This window comes from Portunus trituberculatus, chromosome 40 (genome assembly GCF_017591435.1).
Source record: "Portunus trituberculatus isolate SZX2019 chromosome 40, ASM1759143v1, whole genome shotgun sequence".
NCBI lineage: Eukaryota > Metazoa > Arthropoda > Malacostraca > Decapoda > Portunidae > Portunus > Portunus trituberculatus.
The window spans coordinates 6,852,332-6,880,264 of NC_059294.1; the positions used below are offsets into that span (position 1 = coordinate 6,852,332).

Here is a 27,933-nt window from a genome sequence, read left to right on the forward strand (position 1 = left end):
CCTGCCAGTGGGTGTTGCTTCCGTCTAGCCAAAGCGCAAAAGGAGAAAATGGAGACAAAATTAATAGAGCCATTAAGGAAAGTGGTGATCCTGCTCTTTGTGATGCTTAACTGACTTCTTACTTAACCGCGCCCCATTACTTTTCTCTTCATTTTCTTTCTAACACTGTTCTTATTTCTTCTCTCCTTTTGTGCTGGATGGAGTTTATATGTAGCTTTCTTTCATTTTTTTATCATGAACTTGCGGTGTCACTCGGGGTAGGTTTTCACGGGATGTTCTGCCGTGAAATATATGTTTAAATAATTCTGCATTCATTAAGGTTTATGTTCTCCTGTTGGCGCTACTCAGCCTATCTATCAGGTTTGTATTCAGAAACGCTTTGCTCTCTCTCTCATCACGATTATTTTCCAAGGGCCACAGAGACGATTAGCGGGAATTTCAATAGCGTTTCACCAGTTAATAATGTAGAAATCTTGTCAATATTCCTCTAGAACCGTGAAAACATCTTAAAAGACTCGTGTAGATTTAAATAAAGCCTTTTGAAATAGTGGAGGTTAAGCACAGAAGTGTTTGAGAATACGAGCAACAGTCCCGCCAATTCGCCGCCTGTTACATCACCATTCCTTCCTCCCTTCACCTGTTCCCTTGCCACTGCTGTCCCTTCAGTCTCATCCCATCCGTTCGTCACCACATCAGTCCACCATCATCTCATTTGTTATCGCCTCAATTCATTCCATCAGTCCGTCACCTCATTAGCACGTCACGTCGTTGATAAGTCTGGTCCACCCACGTAACATTGCAATATCTCTCTGAAATAATAGATAGAAACGTCACACAATGGACGTAACAAACCTAATAAGTGTGTGTGTGTGTGTGTGTGTGTGTGTGTGTGTGTGTGTGTGTGCTAGTCCTCACACTACTCAGCTGTATTACCTCCTGACAAAAGATGTGTAAATATAGCTAAGTATCGACTCTTTCATGGCCCTTTTACTTACTGAGCCATAAAACAGCGTCATGATATCCCTGCCGCCCTGCCGCCCAGACAACAAGCCGTGCTGATGGGGCTGGAAGAGGCGCGGCGCAGTCTGGCCTCCTCGTCGCTAGTGATGAATTACACCTCGTCATGTGAGGAGCTAAATAGAACGTCTAGAATAATCACTGTAAGTTCTTAATTACAACTTTGCCCATTAGCTTCGGGTGGCTTGTTTCCGCCAGGGTGGACGTCTAGGATCCCTCTCCGCCCCTCTCCGCCCGTCCTCCATCCCTCTCCCTCGCATCAGAGCTTGTTAAGTCGTGTCCCTCCCCCTCCCACACTACCTAGCGCTGATCCACTCCACGTCACTGCCTTACATAACACGTGTCGATATGGCCAGCACTGGTCGGAAGGCACGGCTGCGAGTGTTAAGTGGTAATAGTAGTGTGAGGGATGCGAGGTGACAGCAGAGGGAATGAGCGAACCATGGTGATACCTTGCTGCCCCACCCCGCCTGCTGCTACCCATTACACATTACACAATGGAATCTGAGACGCAGTATGCCTGGTATTACTCTGTCCCAGCTTCAGTACTGTCACACCAATATCAAAGATTGCAAAGGGAAGACGAATACCACCAGAACCATTAGAATTTAATCTTAGCATGAGACGTAAAAGAGTAAAGATGATGGTTCCGTCCCATTGTGCTGTTTTCTCACGTTCTATCTGATTTTCAATGGGGAGAAATATATATAGCGATACCAAAGCATTCCATTCCAGTTAGCAAATATCCTCTGTAGTTTCTCACTAAAAATTAAATTCTTCGTAAATCTGTAAGGGAACTAGCATTTGAAGAGGGCTTTTTTTTTAGTCTTTTGTTGCCCTTCGTTGGTTTCCCTCTTGCATAAAAAAAATACTTATGCACACTTTAAAATGTACCGCAATGAATGTTGGGACACAGATCAGTAGGTGTAAGGACATATAGGAGGCGACAGACATTAGGGGGATAGAAAGAGAGGAAAGGGAATAAGAACAGAGACGGGAAAAGAACAAGGAGGAAAGAAACAGGAGGAAAACAGAGCCGAAAGAAAGAAAATATTATAGAATGCAAACCAGTGAAGAACAGAGACAGGATAAGGAAAATCAAGACTGAGTATGCATCAAGGCAGCATGTACTCGTAAATAATCCCTTACTCTCCACCCTCCACCTTCCATATATTTCAACTTAGCTGTGGATGAGGATGTAGTAAAAATAGGAAAATACATAAATACAATGGTAAGCTATGCGAGGACACGGACGGAAGGGCGACGCTGCTAACAACACGTCTCCTCCCCACCCCAAAACCATCCCGGAACAAGTAATTAAGTCGCTAATTACTGAGGTGCCCCAAGCGTGAAATTATCTCCCTTCCTCCTGCCACCCTTGCTGTACTACTATATCCTTCGCCTCGTCCCCTTCATCATCCTCCTCATTGCCATACATGCATAACACTATCACTTCCTTCATTCCTCCACTACTGAGCGCCACCAGCTGAACTGCCTGGCCTGCCGCGGGTCTCCCTCGCTCGCTCGTTCGCTGTAATCTTGCATGATATAATGGCGCGAGGTTTGAGGTTGGGATTCATTGCTGTTTTTATTCTCTCTCTCTCTCTCTCTCTCTCTCTCTCTCTCTCTCTCTCTCTCTCTCTCTCTCTCTCTCTCTCTCTCTCCGAGCGATGACATGCTTCATCCTATAGAATGTTAACAGCAGGGTTGTATTTTTCACCTCATTCAGACATGACGTAATACTGTAAGATAAAATCTGGAAATCTGTGGTGTTATCTACTCTTCACCTTCTTAAGCCCTTCAATACTGTGATACATATTTATCTCGAGATTTGTGTATGATTAAACCATTTTTTTTTTGACATTAGGAAAGGTCTTTGGAGGTCAGAAGATTAATGACCGCAGTCTTCACTATTTTAATCCCCAGCATAAGTTTCAGAAGTTGTATAAAATCACCAAATAGTAAGCAGAATGAATATGGAAACACTTCATGGTACTGAAGGAGTTAAGCCGCGTTCAGATGATCGACCTATGCCAGCAAGCACAAACAGACAATTTGACCTTTAACTGTCTTATCGCTTGTGCCCGCTCAAATACGATAGTTGTGTGTCCGAACGCCCACTCCCTCTGGCTTCCCTGGGCCAGATCAACGCCGTGTGGTGAACATAACTGGTGCTCGCGGACTTAGCGAGGCTGCATGCAGCGCCAGTTGAGCTGTGCTGGTCTGGTATTAATGCGTTTCTTCCTCGCCAAGTAACAAGGTCCATACAACTCTGACTTCGCCTCCCTCCTCCTCCTCCTCCTCTCTCTCTCTCTCTCTCTCTCTCTCTCTCTCTCTCTCTCTCTCATAGTGATATTCTTCCCCATCCCCATGCCTTTCGACCACACAGGTCTCACATGTATGCAGATCGCACACTTATAAAATTACTAATTAATATCGAATATAAATTGATACTGAATAATAAATTCAAATATTAATGAATATCTTTGGTGCTTACAGATAAGCTGCTCTTACTATAAATTAGTAACGAATACCGATGCAATAACTTATTTATGCATATGTTAAAGGTGGCACTTCACCACCACAGGTGTGGGATGGGCGCCACTCACCTCGTTCCGCGTGAACCCTCTGCAGCACCCAAGCGATTCTCCGGATGGAGAGAGATCGCAGGAAGCAGCCACGCTGGTGTGACGAACGTGATTTCCTGTGGACGAAACACAACATAACTCAGTCAGTGACAACAATGATTCTTTACACACACACACACACACACACACACACACACACACACACACACACACACACACACACACTAATTGTTGTCCTTACGAATATTTTGTACGTGAAGCAATAGTTATAGAGAATTTAAGTGCGTCAACAAACAGGCGCTTTGCGGCCTCAGCTCATGCCGGCAAACACGAAAACACAACATCGAAAAGGTTAAGCAACTGATTTTTAAAGTTACTTGATATTTGGCTGTATAATTTTCTATTTGTAATAGTATTTTTGTTTTCATGTCTGATATGTCATATGTCTCATAAGCTTTCACTTCAAAGACCGATAGTTTCACCCACCATTTGTTTCTCATGAGTAAAGATATTTAATTCAGTGAATGATTAATTTAGAGACCTCACGACAATGAAGTTACAAAGCGATCCATTATTAAAAAAGTGAATTAATACTGATGTGACAACTGAACCGAACAAATATTTTACCGTACTTAAATATAAATGTTATACGCAAAGTGACACAGAGTAATGGTGTCGATACAACGGCTTTGTGTATGACCACCATGCGTCAGTGTGTGCTGGAATAACCTACAGTGCACATCACATGCACCTCCAAGCCAAAGTTGGAATCCATGCACGTGATAAACTACGTAGTATTTTGAGACGCTTTGGTGTCTCGTGAGTACAATTTTAAAGAACCACAAAGATATAGAATCCAATTTTGTAGGTACATGTACAATCGATGTACATACAAAGTACTTATTAAACCACAATTACAGTCGAGAAAACTTTCTCAGTCCCAATAACGTCCAGCACAGCCTGTTGGAAGCTGCAGAGATAAGGCAGCGAAGCATTTGGGAATGCAGTCCCTGAGCTGTATCTGCAGTGCAAGGAAAACTTAAGCAATTTTTATACGTGACATCTGAACCGCAGGCGGCTGTCCACATAGGCGCCTTTGTTGTGGTGGGTTTCAGATCGCCTCAATAAAATAGACCAGTGGAGTTGCGTGCAGTTGAGTGGATGAACCAACGTCACCCCACCGCCACACAAGACAGCGGCCACCCGACACTGCCGAAACCAAACACAATAAAGACTCCGCAATTTCACGACCTGAAACTTGCCGCAAGCCTCCCCGCTGAGCCCACCAACACTTTACTCCGCCCCGCTTTTCCTCTCTTTCTCTCGGTCACTGTGTCTGTCCACTTCTCTGTTTCTCTTTCTAGCTCACTCTTTCTCTTCTCTTTCTAAACATTTCTTCCTCTCTGTTCGTTGGGTTTGGGAGAAATCATCCTCTCTATTTATTTCTCTAGTTAACCCCTTGAGTGCCATGACGCGTTTCCATGTTCATCCTGCTTCCTATCTGGTGATTTTATACAGCTTCACAGACTTATGTGGAGAATTAAAAAGTCAATAAAATGGTTTAATCGTACACAAATCGCAAGGTCAAAATGTGTCCCAGTACTGAAGAGATTAAAGTAAATCCTATTCCAACTAAAAAATATAAAGCATCAGTGCACACACACACACACACACACACACACACACACACACACACACACATGCCAAAGTTCACCTCCAGTCTCTATTCCATTCACATTTACTGACCATCCTGATGTGCTCCAGGCTGCCTCGGAAACAATCCAGACATTCCAGTGCAATACAGACATTGTTTTCTCATTACATTGATCCTTTATTCATTACACTGTATCCTTCCAGACTACCGTGCTAGTTTAACATGCTTCTCACTACAAGCCCCTCCTTTTGACATTTCATTCTCTGAGATATACTAAATAAATCTGTGGTCACGCTTTTTTATTTAAAGTTTATGAAAATTTTTGCATTTATTTTTCTATTGTCCAAATTTTCAGATAAAGACAATTATGAAACTAAACTTTCCCAATCTTCAACTTTTCCAACGTTTTATATATTCAGATTACTTCTCCTACGTATATTCCTACTGACCGGTGTGTGCAGTTATGAGTTACATCTATTATACCTCTCACCTCTCGATATAGTGATTCACCTCCTTAGGCACCTCTTCTTTATGGCAAAGTGCATTACATATGATAGTGAAGTAGTTACGTTCTGTCCTTGCTATGTTTTTGCTGTCTGAAGGAGTTAGTGCTAGCTTTAGAGTTGAAGAATTTATCGTAGTAGCCCATAAAAGTTAGTTTTCTTTGAAGGTCCGTTCCTTTATGATAAACTATTCTATTTCGGGCCTTACATCCGTTCTTACATGATAAACGCTACTATTTTCGGACTTGAATCAGTTTAGGAGTTTGCTAGTGTTATTTTATTGAATAGTTAACTGACATATATTAGTTTTTGTCGTAATTTTACTTACATTTGCCAAGGAAGGTGATGAGAGGCAGGCTGTACAGGTGTGGCCAGATAAGGTTTCAAAAGTTCCGTGCTAACACTTACGATGATACATAGAAGCCTCCACATACACAGATCCACAACCACTGCACCACAGCAAAATGTCAGGGTAGGTTGTTGTATCTTCAACACGATGATTTGTACCAATCACTAATCAGAGTGAGAGGTTGTAGTATGGGAGAAGAAAAGGGAAAACAGCAAAAGATGGACCCGTTGTTGTTAGCCCGTTCAGTGCTGTGACGCGTTTTCATATTCATTCTGGTTACTATTTGGTGATTGTATACATCTCAAAAAACTCATATGGGGATCAAAATCGTGGATACCCTGGACCATTAATCTTCTGACCTCCATAGACTCTTCCTGATGTAAACGAAATCGTCTAATCGTACACAAATTTCAAGGTAAAAAAGTTTCCCAGTACTGAAGGGGTTAATAACCAAATTTTTATATCAACTTGGTATCACAATACCAGAGTGGCGTGGATTATAAAGTGCCTTCCACGCTCTGATGACAACCTTTCACTTCGAGGTTCTTTTGAGTAAGAACAATTAATTCATTCTTATTAGCAATTTATTGTCTTTCTTTCTTAAAAGTTTTGTTACTATAATGAGAGAGAGAGAGAGAGAGAGAGAGAGAGAGAGAGAGAGAGAGAGAGATAACGGTCTGACAATGTTATCCAAAAACGTTTGGGGTTTGATTTTCCGGGAATTTCCCCTGCTTGCAATGTTGCCAAACTTATCCTAAGTGTTAGACTGTCAGTGATAACCTCGCTCCCCACACAGCACATGCCTCATTACTCTCTGTATGTAGAATCTACAGTTCATACAAAATAATTACTATCGGAGATCTGGATTTGCGTACAAATTATTACAAAATGAGAAAAAAATGCCTTCGTCAGTCAGTCAAGTGCTCTTTCTCTCTCTCTCTCTCTCTCTCTCTCTCTCTCTCTCTCTCTCTCTCTCTCTCTCTCTCTCTCTCTCTTAATAGCCCCTTATCACCTTTTATTTCCAAGTATTTATTTACTAAGTATATAAGCTTTTCTCCACTGTAGGGGAGACGAGAGCAAGCTGGTGAGATAGCTTTCATCTCCGCTGGCGGCGCGAGAGCATCACGGTGTATGTATATGGTATGTATGGTTTTCTTGATTAACCCTTTCAATTCTGGAACACATTGTTTCCTTGAGATTTGTGTATGATTATTGACATTAGGAAGGGTCTATGGAGGTTAAAATATTAATGGGATGAGTTTTCACTCTTCTAATCTCACATAAGTTTCTGAAGCTGTATAAAATCATCAAATAGTAAACAAAATAAATATGAAAACGCGTCTCAGTACTGAAGGGGTTACATGAAATGTGTTTTGGTAGAAGTGCGGTATACGTACTGTAGAGGCCGGAAAATCCCTGGAAAGGATAAGCCTAAACATTCAGGATAATATTTTGCCCCTACGTGACTGTGACATCACATGGCAAGTTAGTAAACAGTAAACCCCCACTCGATAGCATCTGTTTATGTGAGAGAGAGAACGATTTCCGGATCCGCTCTAACGAAATATTTGAAGGCCATTGCGACAGTCACCTAAAACTGTGTAACACTACAGAGCACGTATCAAGGTGCGATGAATTCACATTGCACAATTCCTTTGAGTCATACAAGGGACATTAATATTTGAGCCTAGAAGTGTGTGATTGATGCATCCTGAAGGGCCGCCGTTGTGCTTGAACGGCGGGGCGCTCCTCACCACTGCCTGTCACTCTCACATCTTCATCCTCTGCCTTATCATTATTGCTCACATTTTACAGTAATGTCAAGCACGTGTCCTCAGTAACACTTCAGTTATTGTTACCAAAATTACAGTCTCTATACAGTATTGCTTTATTGCAGTCTCAGTGACTAGACAAGAAGCTTTACCCGTTCACTTATGTAATATTGATTTATTAGCTTGGGTTAATAAAAGCGTAAACTGTAAAGTCAGTTTTGCCCGAAAGTTTAAGTACACCGAAGAAATTATGAGCAGATGATAAAGTTGGACATGTAACGCCTTCTATTGAAATACTGATAAGACAAGTGGAGCCTCACTGGGCATTCAACCACGAAGCCACACAGCCAGGCAGCCATCCCCAAAGTTTCGTGGCTGCCTGGATGCCGCCAATGATAAACAAAACACATAATTGTTATTTGTATTTTATACATTCATTTCTATTCAAAATATCCATCATGGCCGCGACATCCATGGAGATCAGTGAACATAATCCGTCTTAAAAGGTTCTTATGCGCAGCTGACCAACCTACAAATGACTTAACCCCTTTAGGATCTGCTTCCATCATATAAGCTAGAGAAGAGCTGAGGAAGAGAGGGATGGAGGATGAAATACAAAGGCAAATACGTGAGACGTTCACGGTGAACAATAACAATAAAAAAAAAAAAACACTGCAGGTTCAACTGGTGAGGAAATGCAAAGGGGTCACTTTAAAAGCTACTTTAATAACCCATAATGAAATTGACACATATATAACAAGAAACATGAAACACAGATATATAACATGAAACACAGGAAAATGACATACACATATACATATAACACAGTAATAAATACAACAATAAAGAACCCAACTTAATACCTAACAATAATCCTAATCCTATATAGAGGCAATGTGGAAAACACGGACGAGGGAAGTGATACTTATGCGGTGTCGCAGTGGTGAAATGCTGGGTGATGGTTGATCCCACGGCAGAACCAAGAGGCGTTGTGTTCACTGGTTGAGGCTTGGATCTCAACTGCCAATCCAGAAAACCAAGAGCTGGCTCAACACTTTCGGTTGAGTCGAAAGGGCCGCGTGAATCCAACTTCGGGACAGTAGCCGGGCTTCATGAAACGGTGACGTGGAAGGTTCACGAGACGGTGGCGTGGAAGGTTCACGAGACGGTGACGTGGAAGGGAGGCGGAGAGGTGGCGAACGAGGTAACAAGCGGAGGAGGTGATGGTAGTAATGCATGTTACGGGCGGGCCGTAACATTTCCTCCCCCCTAAGACCTCCGTAATGGGCTCATGAAGGAGGTGAGACGGGAGATCTTGATAAGGCGTCGGCGATGATGTTGTCCACCCCCACCACCAGACACAGCACCTCGCAAAGGAAGAACCTGCAGAAGCTTGAAGCGCACATCGGAGGAGACGATGACGAGGAGGCGATACACGAGCCAGACAGCGGTGATGGTGGTGAGAGAGACCAGCCAGAACCAGATGAAAATGTAGATCTTCTCGTTGATGATGTTAACCGCCAGCACACACATGGTGTCGTGGGTCTCGATGGTTCCCGAAGGGCCGAACTTCCTGAAGGTGCACTTGGTGACTCTGGGGAAGATGCGTGTCATGGGATCGATGCGCTTCTCGGGGTCCATGTCAGGGAAGTTGATGACCTCCGTGCCGTAGGTGAGGAAGGTGCCGCCCAGGAACAGGTCGGTGAAGTAGATGTTGCCCTCAAGTCCTGAGTTATGTAATTTATAGCCCTCTGGAAGGTGGCGGGAGCATTAGACACGCAAAGGGCATCACTGGTATTGGTATAGTCCGAAGGGAGTGATGAAGGCGGATATTATTTGGGCCTCGTCCGAGAGGGAATCTGGTAGTAACCTTTAAGCAAGTCTATAGTGGTTACAAATTTGGCTACTCCTATACTATCTATAAGGTCCTCTATCAAGGGCAATGGGTAGGAGTCTGGCAATAACTTTTAAGATCAGACTGTTGTGAAGGTGTTAAGGAAAGAAACACCTCATCAAGGTTGGACATGATTTGGCTGTTTGAGGGCGTCCTTTGGGTGACGAGAAGAGGAATTCGATGTCGGACTCTTCCTCGGGGGGCACAGGACCAGACTCCTTTCCTATCAGACATACAGGTACAGCGCGAGACAAGTCGTCCTCTGGTTCTCTGGAGTGGTAAGGTTTCATTAGATTAATATGAACAAGTTGGGAATCCTTACGACGGTCAGGAGTGTGGACCACATAATTTAATGGACTTAGTTTTGAGCCACAACATAAGGTCCCATGAACTTACTGTGAAGAGCATTGCCTGGAGTGGGGAGAAAAAGTAAAACCTTGTCTCCTGGTTTGAAACTTCTCATGACAGATTTGGGAAGAGAATTCTGTTGCATTTTAGTTTGAGATTTGAGGAAGTTTGATTTAGCAAAGATCTGACTTCACTGATTTTATTCTTAAGGTTACTGATGTAGTCAGACACACTGGGGCTTGAAGGAGTATTTTGAGTAAACCATTGATCCTTTAATATTTTGAGAGGCCCCCTGATCTGTCTACCATAGAGTAATTCAAAGGGAGTAACCTAAAGAATCTTGAGGAGATTCTCTTAAAGCGAAGAGAAGGAAAGAAATACTTTCATCCCAGTCTCCTTGATGCTCCAAGCAATACTTCTTCATCATGGATTTTAATGTTTGGTGAAACCGCTCCAGACAGCCTTGGGATTGGGGTGGTAAGCCGAGGAGGTAACATGGTCGATGTTTAGCTCATTCACTATCTGTTGGAAAAAATGGCTAGTGAAATTGCTACCCTTGTCAGACTGAATTTGTTTTGGAATTCCTACCGAGGTGAAAAAATGTATTAGATGTTTTACAATGGTCTTTGATGTGATGTTCTTAAGAGGAATGCTTCAGGGTACCTGGTAGTGGGATCCATGAGGGTTAACAAATACTGATTCCCTCGTTTGGTTTTGGGTAAGGGCCCTACGCAGTCTAGTATGATCTTTTCGAAGGGCTCCGTCTGAACTGGAATAGGCGTCAGAGGAGCTGGCACAAGGCGTTCGTTAGGCTTACCCACAACTTGACATATGTGACATGTTTTTACATAGTGTGACACATCCTTTTTCATTCCTGGCCAAAAAAATGTTGAAGAGCCTTCTTGTAGGTTTTTTGGATGCCTAGATGACCTGACAATCCATCATGAGCTAGTTCTATAATGGCTGGTCTTACAGACAAGGGATGACAACTTGATGTGTTTCTGACCAGGTGTCTAGTTGTTTCAGTTCAGGAGGTCTGTAGGCACGCATCAGGACTCCTTCCTGATAATAAAAACAAGGCAATTTAGACATATCCTTTGTCTCACTGGCCACATGTCTGATCTTAGCCAAAGTGAGATCCTGTTCCTGAGCATTAATCAAATTCTCCTTTGAAATGATGTTATTATACAAGTTGTCAGTAGAGGCAATCATTGGTGGAGGAGGTGATGAAAGGGCAGGGGACTTGGACTGAGACCTGGTGACTGCACACACTGGGAAGAAGTGAGGGATGTTTCGTCCAGGGTCTTAGTGGGACTTTCTGTTAAGGGAGAATCAAGAACAATTAAGTTTGGAACAGCCAAGTTACCCGCAAGATCATTACCCAGTACAAGATGTACCCCGGTACTGGCAGTTCACCAGGTTTAATGGCTACCTCAACCTCTCCTGAAATGAACGGGCACTGTAAGCTAATATTAGCCAAGGATAGGAGAGCTGTGATTCGAGACCTGTAAGGATCACCTTCTCCCCAGTGAAAGCCTGTTTGATGTTAGGGATGACATCTTCCCTTAAGATGGATTGGGCAGCACCTGTATCACGCAGAACCTTGATATTTATTGCCTTGTCTTTACCATCAGTCAGGGACACTTTACCTTGATACATGTACGAGTCATAAAGTTCTAGAGGAGAGTTGACAGGGTTAGCTAGGGCCACTGGTTTCTTGTTCTCAAATGTGTTAGGTCTAGGGGACACAAAAGAAAATTGACGTTGAGAACCCTTGCAATTTGGGTGTCTACATTTCTGGATCGTGTGACCTGGCTTCTTACAGTATGTACACCAGGGGGAATTATATGCATTTGGCGAGAATCCGGTTGGCTTACCACCCGCGCCCCAAAACCTTCCCCAAAGGAGGACCTAACATTAGACAGTGAACCACGACCTCTACTACCCAGGGATCCCATCAACAAAGCAAACGCATCAGCCACTTTAGCGGCAGACATAAGATCACTCTCTCCCCGTTCTTCCACATGCCTCAGAATATTAAATGGTAACTTGTTCTTCCATTCTTCCAGGACCATTAGATTGAGCAACTCCGAAAAGGTGGTAATGTTAAGGGCGGCTAACCATTTCTTAAATTGTCTTAGTTTCTCACTAGCGAATTCAACATAGGTGTGAGACTCTGGTTTCACATACTTTCGAAACTGCTGTCTGTATCCATCAGAAGTGATAGAGTAGGCGTCTAGAATGTTACCTTTGATCTCTTCATATTCTACCTCATCACTAAGGCCGTTGTATACCCTATAAGCTTTTCCTACTAGCTTAGGGACAAGGAGAGACACCCACTGATCCTTGGGCCATTTATTCCTATGAGCAATGCTCTCAAAAGCGCGAAATGACCCGTCAACATCAGATTCATCAAAAGGGGGAACTAGCGGAGCAGCTGTAGCAGGATTAAAGCTTGCTAACTGTTTCTTTATATCTATTTCTTCCCTCTAAACTTAGCGTCATTTCGTAGGGCTAACTCCTGAATTTCTAACTCTTTCTCCTGCCTTCTAAGTTGTAACTGAAATTCTCTCTCTTCTTTTCTGCCTGTAGTTGCTTTTTCTTTTTCTGCCTGTAGTTGCATTTGTCTTTCTGTAGTTGCTCTCTCTTTATCTTTATCTTCTTTTCTGCCTGTAGTTGCATTTGTTTTTCCTGTAGTTGCATTTGTTTTCATGCATCCGGTATTCTAGTTTAAGCTTCTCAATTTCCCATTGACTTATCCTACTCTTATCCTGTTCTTCCTGGGGACTGTGTATTATAGTCCTCGTAGAGGCTGACATGGGAGTTAACTCTTCTATGGCATTTCCTAGCAACTGACCTTCTTGCACTAGATGTTCAACAACTACATTCTTAATGACCTCTTTAGTCATCTGAGACGTGATGGGAACATCAAAATGTTTAGCGATGGCTTTCCATTGGTCCTTCTTTATATTAGCATATTTAAGTTGTTCCAGAGAAGGGTCGGCACAAAAATCTTCAACGTTAAACTGAGCGGAAGCCATATTAAATAGATGTTAAACCACAACAAAAAAATGATAAGCGAATTACTTAAGTGAGGAACTTGGCAGAGTGATAATAAAGGCAACCTTGGAAATTACCTAGATTATACTTAAGTAAACACTTATGAGTACAATCACTAATGAGGGGTAAACTAGAGAGTTACGGCATTAAGAGGGATCCGGATTACTCTAGTTACGAGACTTGAGTGAGGAGCGAATTGTACTGAGACTTGTTATTGATAAGGAGGCGGATTAGTCTGAGAGACTAGTTAAAATGGCCGATTCTAACTAGCGAGAAAAATGATCCGCGAAGTGAGGGCATTGAGGGTTCGCATGAACATATGATGATCCCAACACTTGGATAACACTTATTACACACCTGCCTATGTGCAAAAATAGAGATAAGTGCTATCGGTGAACACGCCTTTCTACCTGGTTTCCTGCTCTACCACTGCTATGCGATACCAATGAAAGTCACGAAGCACGTTTAACCCAAAAGGAGCCACTTGAACGCACAAAGGTAAATTTAAACCACACGCAGAGTAAGTCACAGAAAAAAACACATCAGAGTCACAACACCACAGAAACACAAGCAATCACAGAAAAAAGTCACTGGAAAAATGGAACACTGAACATGGGTTATAATGGTCCTGTCACGGTCGCCAATTGTTACGTTCACCGGTTAAACTGGTAAGATTGGCATCGGAGAGCCGGTGAACAATAACAATAAAAAAAACACTGCAGGTTCAACTGGTGAGGAAATGCAAAGGGGTCACTTTAAAAGCTACTTTAATAACCCATAATGAAATTGACACATATATAACAAGAAACATGAAACACAGATATATAACATGAAACACAGGAAAATGACATACACATATACATATAACACAGTAATAAATACAACAATAAAGAACCCAACTTAATACCTAACAATAATCCTAATCCTATATAGAGGCAATGTGGAAAACACGGACGAGGGAAGTGATACTTATGCGGTGTCGCAGTGGTGAAATGCTGGGTGATGGTTGATCCCACGGCAGAACCAAGAGGCGTTGTGTTCACTGGTTGAGGCTTGGATCTCAACTGCCAATCCAGAAAACCAAGAGCTGGCTCAACACTTTCGGTTGAGTCGAAAGGGGCCGCGTGAATCCAACTTCGGGACAGTAGCCGGGCTTCATGAAACGGTGACGTGGAAGGTTCACGAGACGGTGGCGTGGAAGGTTCACGAGACGGTGACGTGGAAGGGAGGCGGAGAGGTGGCGAACGAGGTAACAAGCGGAGGAGGTGATGGTAGTAATGCATGTTACGGGCGGGCCGTAACAATATATATATATATATATATATATATATATATATATATATATATATATATATATATATATATATATATATATATATATATATATATATATATATATATATATATATATATATATATATATATATATATATATATATATATATATATATATATATATATATATATATATATATATATATATATATATATATATATATATATATATATATATATATATATATATATATATATATATATATATATATATATATATATATATATATATATATATATATATATATATATATATATATATATATATATATATATATATATATATATATATATATATATATATATATATATATATATATATATATATATATATATATATATATATATATATATATATATATATATATATGTGTGTGTGTGTGTGTGTGTGTGTGTGTGTGTGTGTGTGTGTGTGTGTGTGTGTGTGTGTGTGTGTGTGTGTGTGTGTGTGTGTGTGTGTATTCGATAGTACTAATGTCAGCTTTACATTTACAGTGGCATTACATTACCACGTTACGAGTGTGAAAGAGGGATGTCTGTGGAGTCGTTGTAGGCGAGGTGAAGGAGGAGAGATGAAAAGGCCGAGAGGGAGGATGGAGGAGGAAGGAGGAAGGGAAAAGCCAGGAGAGCTTATAATAAGGGAAAAAGAATTTACCAATTGACTTGTTGGTGTTTTCCTAATTTGTGTTGATCGTCTCAACATTACTGAAGCAGTTGTCGATGGAAATTGGTGTGGTCACAGGATCCTACATTCCAATACCACCATCACTCGAGTGAGTAGACAAGGATTCGTTTTAACGAGTCAAGATAACTTGGTGGTGGTTCGAAGTGTTCCTCAAGATGGTCTATATTTACGAGTGATTCTTATCAGCTGACTATTACGTTGCCACATACAGAATATCAATGTTTATTATTACTTCACCACGTCTCAATTTTCCTGCAACTACGTCGTTTGAATAAGGAAAAGCTTGGTATATACTCCATAGTGCCTCATTAGTACCTCATGTCTGTACCAACGCGGCGGATCAGACTAATGATGCTGTGCTGTGGGCAAGGTGACACAATCATAACAATGAGGAATGATGCGTAGAATAACTAGAAAGAGAAGACAGGGTTGACGAACGAACAGATTAGGAAACAAGGAGTGAGGGAGGAAGGGAGGGGTGAGGGAATCCCAGACGCAGTGGAAGTGGAGGAGCTGCAGGGTGGAAGGAGCCTGAGGAAGAGGAGCGACTGGGGTGGGGGATGATGATGTGGGCGAGGCAAGAAATCCCAACCGGTCACTAACACCACGAACAAGTTACCGAGTCTACACGTTTGTGCGGCAACTTCCTATGCTGTTTTTTTTTTTTTTTCTGCTGCTCCCCGAAGGCACATGTCTTTGGGGATGCCCATCATTCTTGTGTACGTGACAAAGCTACCCGCACAGCAACCCACCAACCACAGCCAGTGCGCAGTGTGCATTGCCAGTCTGCCACTCTCCCCTCCATAACATCCATTCCGCTCATTCCCACACTCCCGCTGTTCTGATTGGTTGATTAAAAAATAAGTGTACTATATTGGTGATGAATGTCCATATAAAACATCAATGCCACACACACACACACACACACACACACACACACACACACACACACATATATATATATATATATATATATATATATATATATATATATATATATATATATATATATATATATATATATATATATATATATATATATATATTCATTTACTTATCTATTTATTAATTCTTTTGTATGTATATATATATATATATATATATATATATATATATATATATATATATATATATATATATATATATATATATATATATATATATATATATATATATATATATATATATATATATATATATATATATATATATATATATATATATATATATATATATATATATATATATATATATATGTATATACAAAAAGAATAAATAAACAATTATGGTCCGTGTAAAGCTTCGACCAACGCTTGTGGTTCATACTTTCACGGTCACGTATTTCGAGGAACTGACGCTCAAAAACTTTTGGTGAAATACGTTGGATTTCCCTTTGAACTTTCATAATTCGTGAAAGTATCATTCTATTTTTGCTTCAGTACTGCTGGTATATCCCACTTAGGAAACGCAAATGCCTGTCTGTCAACAGACAGACAGCCAGACACTGGCTGTCTGTCTGTTTGTCTGTCTGTCTAGTTACATTACTTAGAAAACAATTACGTTCCCCTTTTCAAGAAATTGATGAAAAATAGCACAAATGAATAACTAGAAGATGTAGACTGTATAGACAAACAAATAAAACAAACATCTCGATGTGAAGAGGCCGTGATAAACACGCAGCATGTTCTCTCTCTCTCTCTCTCTCTCTCTCTCTCTCTCTCTCTCTCTCTCTCTCTCTCTCTCTCTCTCTCAACAGACTGCATGTTAGCTCTTGTTTGATGGAATTTACGTGTTTTCGTCGCTTGTAGCTTAAGTGTGTGTGTGTGTGTGTGTGTGTGTGTGTGTGTGTGTGAGAGAGAGAGAGAGAGAGAGAGAGAGAGAGAGAGAGAGAGAGAGAGAGAGAGAGAGAGAGAGCAGTGCATAAAAATCCTACCACTACACCATAGAAACAAAATTCAATCATTGTAACATGTTCACTCACGCTGTCTTTTCCTCTTCACAAACCGAGATCCAGCGTCATTCAGTGTCATCTAAAAACAAGGCAGTGTTTCATAACGACAATAAGACCTGTTTGTAAGTTGTCTCTCCGGGAAACCCAAATACCCCGTAAGCAAGGACGCTGGCGGAGAAAAGGTGGCAGCCGCGGTCATTGGAACATTTCAAGGCACATCTGCAACTAATCATTCTCCAGAGTGAAGGTGATCTAGAAACACCGCCTTTTCCACCATAGAAAAAGACGAATCCATGAAAGCAAACACGATCCACAATCTCGCTAAGCAGAGGACGTGTAGGATACCAGGCAGTTCTACTAGCCCTTGCTCTTCCCGCGACCAGCACCATAGAGCAAAGATGAATGACTGGCAAAAAGTAGACGTAACAGTCCACCTCATAAACACACACGTTGTTGTTACCTCAAAGATCAAGCTGCCATCTGCCGCCTGCCGATCGCGCGAGGTGACAGAATTTTCACGGCGGCCAAGGGAATAAAATAAGATCTTAGATGCCACAGTAACATGGTACGGTAAGTAGGTAGTACTATTTTACACAGTGACTACCTTCCGTGAGCTTAATGGATTCTTATAGCTTTCCCTACTACTGCGTTATCACTCCCTGTGTACCGGGATTGCCCGAGTGTTTTGTTCCCCTGATGTGAGTCGAAACGTTTACTCTCTCTCTCTCTCTCTCTCTCTCTCTCTCTCTCTCTCTCTCTCTCTCTCTCTCTCGTGTGTGTGTGTGTCTGTGTGTTCTATATTAGCTCCCGGCTCAATACACGCGACATTTCGAAAGGACTACGTCACAAAATTCCACATGCGGTGAACTGTGCGTAAACAACAAAGGGTTTCCCCGATGTAACGTACAACCCGGCACCAGTTACCAATAATATTATGTTCATGATTTTCGTCAGATAACTTGTATTAGAAACTTAAAGACTAAATAATGTTACTTGTCCAGTCATCTCGTAATACAAATGCACTGGGAAACAAGACATATCTGAACCAAAGGTGCATCCTTACATACAATAGGAAATCAGTCAATGCAAGTGCAGCTATTCTGGCAACATCTTGGCAGCTGCCAGATAAAAGCAGGCAGCGGCTGCATTGCTGACAGTCTCGGCTCGAACAACAATGCGAGTAAGCTCTACACCCAGCACATCCTGAGCCAGCCATCAGAATGGCACGCGTGTCGCTTCTTCTCATCGTGCTATCCATTGCTCTTGTTGCCCCCAGTCAAGGCTTCCTGAAAGACCTACTCTTCGGTGAAGCGAAAAGTAAGCGCACTGTCAAATGAAATTCTATGAAAACAGTGCCAAAGAAGGTAGCACAACAGTAGCCCAGGTTTATCTTTACCATTAACTAAGGTTTTATGTGATCCTTTTTGCCAGAGCTTTGCTTGAGGATGGGACAACAGAGATCCTTGACCATGTTTGCAACTTCCGAGTGATGCCCCGTTTAAGAAGTTGGGAGCTGTACTTCAGGGGAGATGTGTGGTGCCCCGGCTGGACAGTCATCAAGGGAGAATGTGAGTACTTGTTCTACTAAGGCAAAAATATAAATCATTAAGATTTGATTTGATATATGAGTAATCTTAGCGACTGAGAGTCAAAGCCTCTCTAGAATACACTGGTCTTTCTTCTGCAGCCCTGACTCGCAGCAGGACTAGGGTGGTGAACAAGGCCGTCGCAGACTTCGCCCAGAAAGCTCTCGCTCAGGGCCTCATCACGCAGGAGGACGCCCAACCCTTGCTAGAGTAGCTTGGACCTACAGGCGTGTGTGCCAAAGAGGTGCAAAGACGGAATGATCTCTTCATTATTCATACTCCCGTGAACTCCTATATCACGCCGTCACCCAATCTCGCTCTGCCAACACTATTTTCCTTATTATTCTGTTATTATTCTTCTCCACAAATCACGGTCTGTAAAACTCACCATTCTGTAACTTGTGTATGTCATCAATAATAAAGAACAATTATCATGAATATACTATCAATTGCATTATTTTTCCTTATACTAGTGAAACTAAAAAAAAATAAATGAAGAGTTAATGGTTCACTTAATGTTGAGAGATCTGTTCTTATGTTTTATAATGCACAAAGTTGCGATAAAGGGTAAGCAGTGGGGAGCCCATGCCTTCCCCAACCCTCCTCCGCTATACACACCACACCTACATCACTTGGGGTCTCTCCTCTGATGAAATATGCAGACAGAATACAAGTTAGGTGTGTTATATATATATATATATATATATATATATATATATATATATATATATATATATATATATATATATATATATATATATATATATTTGGTAACCTGTAGTTGAATACCTAGAAGTCTGTTGGTGAACATAGCTTATAAAGACAATTTCACATTCTCTTCTGAAGACTTGGGTAATATGTGACTGGTTACAAACTTGAAAACTTTGGTATGTCACGGCTATGTGAGCAAATGCTGATAAAAAGAGGACCATATGCCTACAAAGGAAACAACATGCCTCCTTAAAAACCACACATCCAACCAACACCAATCCACTTTGAGACGCCGATCAGTCAGCTACGGAATGTAAATTATTTCAAATATTCCTTCACCTACACAGGCCTTCTTTTATTGACGCTTGAAATGGTTCCTCCGTGGTGGCCGACAGTGCGTTGTTCGTGTTCCCCCAACAGGCCTGTACATACTTGAATTAAGCATTTCCGTTATGACACAATCAGAGGCACAATATCAGGGATGAACTGTAACCGTCTATCAGCGGGCGCCCGGCAACGCTTTCTTGTTGTTCATCCTTGAAGGCACGATGATATCCACGTGACGCTAGCACAACAGTGAGTCTCGCCGCTTGCCTATATAGTCGCTCTCCAGATGTATTGTGATTTGTTAAACCTGGACGCCTGTCTATGTGCTTACATATTTCAATTCATGAGTATTATAGATGGCATCAGAGAGAGAGAGAGAGAGAGAGAGAGAGAGAGAGAGAGAGAGAGAGAGAGAGAGAGAGAGAGAGAGAATGCTGGTGCCTTGACATCAGCATGAGTATACAATGAAAAAAATAACCCAAGAATTTCCCACCTGCACAAAGGAGTGTGTCAGGCAGGAATCTGGTAAGGAAATAAAAAAATAAGTGAAAAAGCAGCAGCACACGGGAAGCGAACTGATATGAAGTGAAGGGCGGCGACCTTTGCCCGACCGTCGCTTACAGGAAGGGGCTTTGTAGTATGCAAGATGACGAAATAAACCTAATATGTTGACGTACACAAAGAGCGTGACTGAGTGAGGATGAATCGTGTTGATTATATCTCTAGGAAAACTACATTCATGAAACAGCTCCCTATTGCTGCTGGATGCATTACAGCGGATAGAGGGAATTTCCTGTTGGCTCGATAAATGGTCACTGAGATCCGGAACCGCATCAGTGCATCGTCTACTGGACGCGTCAGGGTCACCTCGTTCACCGTGTTCTCGGTCACGTGGCTTGTGATGCTCTGGCGGTGTTTCGGGGCCGCCACGTAGGGTAACCCGCTACAGCTACTAAGAGGGAACAGGTGTCATCTAGGAAGTTACCGCTAAGCTGCCAAAAGGCATGAATTCCTGACAGGCTAAAGAACAGAGAGAGAGAGAGAGAGAGAGAGAGAGAGAGAGATATGCTATCAACCTCTTTTGTTTGCCAGAGTCCGCCTTGAGCTATGGTCAGTGAGATTACTTGAACAAGCAGCACAGAAAGTGCAAGGAAGGTAATAAATTATCTGACCAAAGTGGACAAGTAATTCAAAGAGCGTGGCTTATCCAGGCCAGGCAGAAGCAATGTGTGACAATGAGTGAAATCCACCTGTGCCTGTGATCAGGAGACGTCGCGATGCACGGTCCTTTTTTTTTCTACTGAACCACTCATAGTTTGCGAGAGATTACGTGACACTATTGTTGACTGACCTCTGTCATTCTCCTCATAAAATCTTCCTGTTGCCTCTCGACACGCTGATAGCTATATGTCAGCTTATCGGGAGGTGACAAAGCGGCTGCATGATTCATGAAGATAATGACACAGTCGCAGAGGTGGCAGGGACTCGTACCATACCGGTTCAAAGGAAAGAAAGCTTTGTTTCAGAAATAATTCTAGCGGAAAATACCCTAAAACTTTCTCTGACAGAGTCACATATCACGGAAAACGTAAGAGAGACCGAAATTTGCATGGAAGCATTTACACATTTCAGAACTCATAGCTGCAATAACAGGGAAAAAGTAGGAGTCATCTCATATGTACAAATCCATCTGGCAGCTGAAATGTTTTCCTATAAATACAATTCATACACAGAAGAGAACATCCTCCTCCTTTGTTTCATTGACATGATCTACATCGTTATAAACAGACCGCCAGCATGTCCAATGAGCAAATTCGTTGAATCCTTACAAAAGATGAAAACACTACTAGATGAGTTCCCACCGCCACCCATACCCACTATTGTGCTGGCCGGAAATCTGAATCTTCCTCAATAAACTGGGATTCAGAGTGCCTTAAGGTGTCGTGTCGGAACGACGTCATGCGTGCTCAAGCCGAGTCACTCATATAACTCTTAGCTCAGGATCTCTGAGTAAAATCATCAACAATCCCTCTAGGGTGGGAAATATACTCGATTTTGTGACGAACAACAATGATAAATTGTATCACAGCTACTCAATGGACACAACGAATCTGTCAGAGCATAACATTATAACGCTATCAACGAACTAAAATACTTGATGACAAGCATGACGTCAGCCGAAAGCTGAGCTTCAATCATTGGAATTTTCATGGTGAATCTGTTTGTTGGGAAGGTTTCAGACTTGCTGCCAGTCTGATTGTGATCCGGAGCCCCAGTGCAACATATTTCTAGGAAAATGTTGTAAGCTTTCCGAGAAACAAGTACCGTTAAGACCAACATCCAAGGAAAAGTACACCAAAGGATCGCAAGATACTAATACGTAAACGCACGAAGTTTCGAAGTAAAGAGAGGCGTACCAACAACTCTTAAACTCTGTCCACACATCTGCACCACTCAAATGAATCTAGTCTGGAAAACTTTAAGATCCAACTGAATAAGTTTCTCCGGAAAATACCTGGCCAAACCTAGTTGCCCCACTAACACCTCAGCACCACGAGCAACAGCATCCCTGAACAGCTGGACGAGAGACGGGCATGTACGCAGGATGTACTAGTGGCCTGGCCACGGGCACCAAATTACTGAGTGCTAGCAACTGCTTTCCACTGGATCCACAGGATCTAATGGAATGGATGGTTGGATGAATAAACTAATAAATGGATACTGACTGTTACTGCTGATGAATTGACAGGAAAGACAATTTCTAGAGTTTCCCAAATGTCTCTCAAATATTTCCCACTTGTCTGTAACCATTGTTTCCTGCATGGTCTTAGCACCTCAAAGCAACAACGTTTGACAACCACTGGGCTATACGCTTCTACTACACCATAGTGGCTCCTGTCTCCACGACCAAAACGTTCAAATTTCAAGAAGATTTGGGCCACAAAATTCCACGTGTTGTGAGCAGCATGTAAACAACAAAGGTTTCCCCCATGACAAAGTACTACCCAGAACCAGTTGCCAATAAGTTCAGGATTTTATTCAGATTGCTTGTACTGGAAGCCTAACATATTGCTATCCAATAATCTCGTAATACAAATGCAATAGAAGAGAACACACATCTAAATCACAGCAGTTTTAGTATATACCGTGGAAAACCAGTCATTGTGAGTGTAGCCATTCTGGCAACATCTTAGCGGCAGTCACTTAAGAAGAGGTAGCTGTTCCAATGCCACACTCTCGACTAAGGCAGCAGTAAGAGAAAGTTACACCCTGAACAAGCATGGCACGCGTGTTGCTGCTTCTTGTAGTGCTATCTATTGTCCAGGTTACTCCCAGCCAAGGCTTCGTGAAGGAACTACTCTTCAAAGAAGTGAAAGAGTAAGTAAACTGTTAAATGAAATTCTTCTAAACTGTGGCAAAGAATATAACAATAGCACAAGTGTGTCCTTACCGTTAACTATGTTCCTTTCTGCCAGTACTCTGCATGAGGACGGAACCACTGAGATCCTTGACCGTGTATGCAACTACCGAGTAGTACCACGCTTAGAGAGCTTAGAGCTTTACTTTAAAGGCGACGTGTGGTGCCCCGGCTGGACAGTCATCAAGGGAGAATGTGAGTAAATGTTTTATTTTACAGTACAGAAAGATTATTGTGATCGATTCAATGTATTGTGATTGATGTTAATAATCTTAACGACTGATGGTCAAGGCCTCTCTAGAGCACACCGGTCTTTCTTTTGCAGCCCTGACTCGCAGCAGGACTAGGGTGGTGAACAAGGCCATCGCAGACTTCGCCAAGAAAGCTGTCACTCAGGGCCTCATCACGCAGGAGGACGCCCAACCCTTGCTAGAGTAGCCCGGACCTAAAAGTAGTGTGTGTGTGTGTGTGTGTGTGTGTGTGTGTGTGTGTGTGTGTGTGTGTGTGTGTGTGTGTGTGTGTGTGTGTGTGTGTGTGTGTGTGTGTGTGTGTGTGTGTGTGTGCCAAAGAGGTGCAAAGACGGGATGATCTCTTTCCATGATCTCCCACACCGCAGCGCCACTCAACCTCGCTCAGTTAACACCATCTTCCATATTTTTGTGTAATCATTCTTCTCCACAAATCACGATATCATGTCCACTGTAATATAACAATTATCATAAACACTTCAGTAGACGAGTTGTTTCCCTCTTCCTACCGACACTAGAAAAAAAAGACAGAAAAGCATGATCACTTATGAGGAGTCTCAAGATTTCCAGGAAGCTGACATGGTAACAAACATAAAAGCGTGACTGGGTGAGGATGAATTGTGGTGATTAAATTTCTAGGATAACTACACTTAAGAAGCAGCTTCCTATTCGTGCTGGATGCGTTACAGCGGTTAGCGGGGATTTCCTAGCTGTTGGCTCGATATATGATCACTGGGGTCCAGAACCACATCAGTGCATCGTCTCCTGGACGCGTCAGAGTCACCTCGTTCACCGTATTCTCGGTCACGTAGCCTGTGACGGTGTCTCGGCCCTCGGGGCCGCCACGTACGTAGGGCAGCCCGCCACATCTAGGAGGGAACAAGTGCCTTTTAGGAAGTTACCGCTCAGCTGCCAAAAGCCATGAATTCCTGACAGGCTAAAGGACATAAATGATGAGAGAGAGAGAGAGAGAGAGAGAGAGAGAGAGAGAGAGAGAGAGAGAGAGAGAGAGAGAGAGAGAGAGAGAGAGAGAGAGAAAATAGGGAGCACTTTTTTTTCGACATGCACACAGCGTCATTAAAATTCTCAGACAACGCCGCTACATAGGGAAGTCTGTTTTTGCCTTGGAAATGATGACACATCGACATGAAACCATTCAGCACACGCGAAAGAATCACTTTGTCTACCCACTATCATTACCTGTCCATGAAGAGTTGTAAGATTTTAAAGTTTCTACCGAGTTGGCATTAACGATCTGGTCATTGCGTCTTCAGCAGCCAGCCTACGAATCACTTTCTTTTCATCTCTTGTTTCTTCACCTTTTCATTTTTATTGACAATGTTACATCAAATATTGTTCTGATTGTTAACCCTAAAGATTTTGTTCATATCTTCTTTGTTATATTTTTCTATACTGCCACGTTATCTATATCAGCTTATCGGGAGGCGACATATCAACTGGATGATTCATGAAGAGAAAGACAGAGGTACGTCACAATGAGTGTCAGATTAACTTTTTTGCAAACTAATTCTATGGGAAGGAAGTCAGGAACATGCAATGTGATGCCTCCTCAACACTGATAGAATCCACTCATAGTCACTCATTGCTTCTGAGTTGCCACTAACCCACACACACACACACACACACACACACACACACACACACACACACACACACGTTACATTGTGGTGATTGTAGTGAAAGGTAATCATACAGCAGACACCTTAGTGACCATACATAGCTGCCAAGCGTAAAAGATTTTCTAAAATCTGGTAAGTATTTCATAATAACCAGCAACTTCTTAATTGAGAAATATAGTTAACAAATATAGAAATGCATGCTCTTAGAATATTCGTCTTTATCATTTCATACTTTCTTACGTTTTGAGCGATTTTGTGGATACATCCTATTCTTTTTTTAATGGAAACTTTGGACACGCAAGAACTGATAGCGGCTGCAGTGCCAACAGTTTCAGGTTGGCCAGCGGTGAGATAAACAGTACATCAGCACACCGTGGGCCAACCACCAGCATGTCACGCATCTCGCTGCTTCTCGTCCTGTTATCCATTGTCCTGGTTGCCCCGAGCCAAGACTACTTGAAAGAAGAACTCTTTAATGAAGTGAAAGAGTAAGTGAACTAGCAGCTCAGTAACTCAGGTGTGAAAAAGATGACACAACAGTAGCTCACATTTTTCTTTGTTGAATATGTTTTTTATCTCTTACTTTCCGCCAGTGCTCTGTTTGACTTCGGAGCCATAGAGATCCTTGACCGTGTCTGTAACTACCGAGTAATGCCCCGCTTTGAAAACTGGAGGTTTACTTCAAGGGAGACGTGTGGTGCCCGGGATGGACATTCATCAAGGGAGAATGTGAGTACTTGTATTTTTTGCAGCACAGATTATTGTGATGGATTTACTGTAATGAGATTAATGTAAATAATCTTAGCGACTGAGAGTCAAGGCCTATCGAAGGCACACTGGTCTTTCTTCTGCAGCCCTGACTCGCAGCAGGACTAGGGTGGTGAACAAGGCCATCGCAGATTTTGCTCAGAAAGCTCTCGCTCAGGGCCTTATCACGCAGGAGGACGCCCAACCCTTGCTAGAGTAACCTGGACCAACAAGTAATGTGTGTGTGTGTGCCAAAGAGGTGCAAAAATGGGATGATCTCTTCAGTGTAATCTTTCTCCCGTGATCTCCCACACCCTGCTGCCACCCAACCTCGCTCCCTTTTTTTCTTCTGTTATCATTCTTCTCCACATATCACGAGACCTAAAACTCACCAATCGGTTACTCGTGTGTCATCAGTGATGAATAACTTCATGAATACATTATGAATTGCATTGTTTTTTTTTTTCTCATTGTACTAGTTTGTAGCAAATTTTGGTTGTATTTAGCCGAGTTTTGTGGATATTTTAGGATGTAGTGGGATATTTAAAGTGTATTTTAAGGTTGTTTGTAGTTGTCACCTTTGTGTTTGTTCATGCACCTCATACGGGGGAAGGAAAAGAAAGAAGGAAAAATGAAGGAAGGAGACGGGAGAGGGAGATAAGAGAAGCGGAGGCGTAGAAAAGGAAGGGAGAGGGAGGAAAGAGATAAAGAGACTGACAGCAAACACAAGTGGAGGAGTCACCTTCACTATCACAGCTGGAATGGTTTGTATGAGGTCTCCCTTGACTCGCCAATTCTCTGTATGCTAACTGCGGTAACTTACAAGCAGCAGTCACTAATTGAAGTAAGCTAGCAGCATTATGACAATTTAAGGAGATTTTAGTTTTTTTTTCTGAGCTGCTTTGATGTGTTTTAATTCGTAATGCCTTAAATCGTCTTTCTTATGGCATCAAACACTTCAAATTGATTAGTTGCATTTTGTCGGAACTTCCCGATAGTGAAAATTAATTTGTTGCCTGTCTGGCGGGACGTGTGGAGGTGATGGAGGAGGTGGCGGGTGTCGCGGGCCAGCAGGTGACTCGTGCCGTCATGCCTCGAGGAGCACCGACAGGCAGCCTTTTGGACGTGCATGACCTCTGGCGGTGTGTGTGTGTGTGTGTGTGTGTGTGTGTGTGCGCGTGTGACGAGAATCAACAAGCTCTCCCCAAAGTGCCCTGTTAAGACTATATAAAAACGATATAAAGACGACATCAACGAGAGGAAACTGGCATTTACCTTTGAACCGGGCAGCGAGGAATGGATGGCTGTGATTCCCTTACTCCGCCTGTGACACACTGTGGGGGAAGGTAAGGATCTGTAAATTACACTTCTGTACATCTGTGTTGGGAGAAGCAGATTAATCACATGAGGCAGGCCATACTGCACAAACGGCAGGCTAATAAGAGGTTGACAGTTACAACAATGTGATTCATGTATATATCATATTCTTTATTACTCCTGACTAACTATGAATTTCAGAGGACGTGAGGCATCGTTTTTCACATACATCTTTCAAACACATATAGTTGAATTAGAATTATATTTTGGCACAGCTTCTTTACACTCTCCTGTAACTTTTGACACTATCGTGTATTGCCAAATGTGTTTGATTAAGGCGTTTACTTGTGTCATTTAAGGTCGAAGCGCACATTAGCCAACTCAGCGCAGCAGTGGATCAAACAAGGGAAGCATGACGTAGCTGTGACGTCCACTCATTCACTACTTCCACACACCTGTCTGCCCCTACTCTCCCTCCTCCCATCACGTCTTCACCACTACCACTCCCTCTACCACTATCTCTCTCTCTCTCTCTCTCTCGTAAATACTGGCACTGCCGTATGTCTTAAACATGTAGAATTGAGACTCATTATAAGGTAGTGTTTTGTAATTTGTGTGAAAGAAACAATGCCAAGATATCATTTTCATTCAACGATCTTTTCTCATATATATATATATATATATATATATATATATATATATATATATATATATATATATATATATATATATATATATATATATATATATATATATATATATATATATATATATATATATATA

At 42.1% G+C, this 27,933-nt stretch overlaps 2 protein-coding genes, 1 long non-coding RNA gene and 1 pseudogene across 4 annotated transcripts; 3 read left to right on the top strand and 1 right to left on the bottom strand.

Moving 5' to 3' along the window:
- Positions 1-27,169, bottom strand: LOC123516181. Of its 2 annotated transcripts, none has more exons than XR_006678116.1 (3): positions 27,109-27,169; positions 3,627-3,721; positions 1-809 (listed from the first exon to the last, which is right to left on the bottom strand). It is a non-coding gene; the product is annotated as an uncharacterized LOC123516181 (long non-coding RNA). The 2 variants fall into 2 exon arrangements; XR_006678115.1 differs by lacking the exon at positions 27,109-27,169 and adding an exon at positions 6,091-6,210.
- On the top strand, positions 18,300-19,185 carry LOC123516177 (anti-lipopolysaccharide factor-like). The gene is made up of 3 exons (XM_045275359.1): positions 18,300-18,477; positions 18,588-18,724; positions 18,844-19,185. Exons 1-3 carry the CDS (start codon positions 18,377-18,379, stop codon positions 18,954-18,956), a joined length of 351 nt encoding a protein of 116 aa, XP_045131294.1. The 5' UTR covers positions 18,300-18,376; the 3' UTR covers positions 18,957-19,185.
- Positions 22,997-23,933, top strand: LOC123516178 (anti-lipopolysaccharide factor-like). The gene is made up of 3 exons (XM_045275360.1): positions 22,997-23,158; positions 23,257-23,393; positions 23,524-23,933. Exons 1-3 carry the CDS (start codon positions 23,061-23,063, stop codon positions 23,634-23,636), a joined length of 348 nt encoding a protein of 115 aa, XP_045131295.1. The 5' UTR covers positions 22,997-23,060; the 3' UTR covers positions 23,637-23,933.
- On the top strand, positions 25,182-26,285 carry LOC123516179 (annotated as a pseudogene).
- Positions 27,170-27,933: the final 764 nt, after the last annotated feature.

Coding starts and splice junctions, on each gene's coding strand:
- LOC123516178 (XM_045275360.1), top strand. CDS start 23,061: ATGGCACGCGTGTTGCTGCTTCTTGTAGTGCTATCTATTGTCCAGGTT. Junction 23,159..23,256: donor CTCTTCAAAGAAGTGAAAGA/GTAAGTAAACTG, acceptor CCTTTCTGCCAG/TACTCTGCATGAGGACGGAA. Junction 23,394..23,523: donor GACAGTCATCAAGGGAGAAT/GTGAGTAAATGT, acceptor TTTCTTTTGCAG/CCCTGACTCGCAGCAGGACT.
- LOC123516177 (XM_045275359.1), top strand. CDS start 18,377: ATGGCACGCGTGTCGCTTCTTCTCATCGTGCTATCCATTGCTCTTGTT. Junction 18,478..18,587: donor TTCGGTGAAGCGAAAAGTAA/GCGCACTGTCAA, acceptor CCTTTTTGCCAG/AGCTTTGCTTGAGGATGGGA. Junction 18,725..18,843: donor GACAGTCATCAAGGGAGAAT/GTGAGTACTTGT, acceptor TTTCTTCTGCAG/CCCTGACTCGCAGCAGGACT.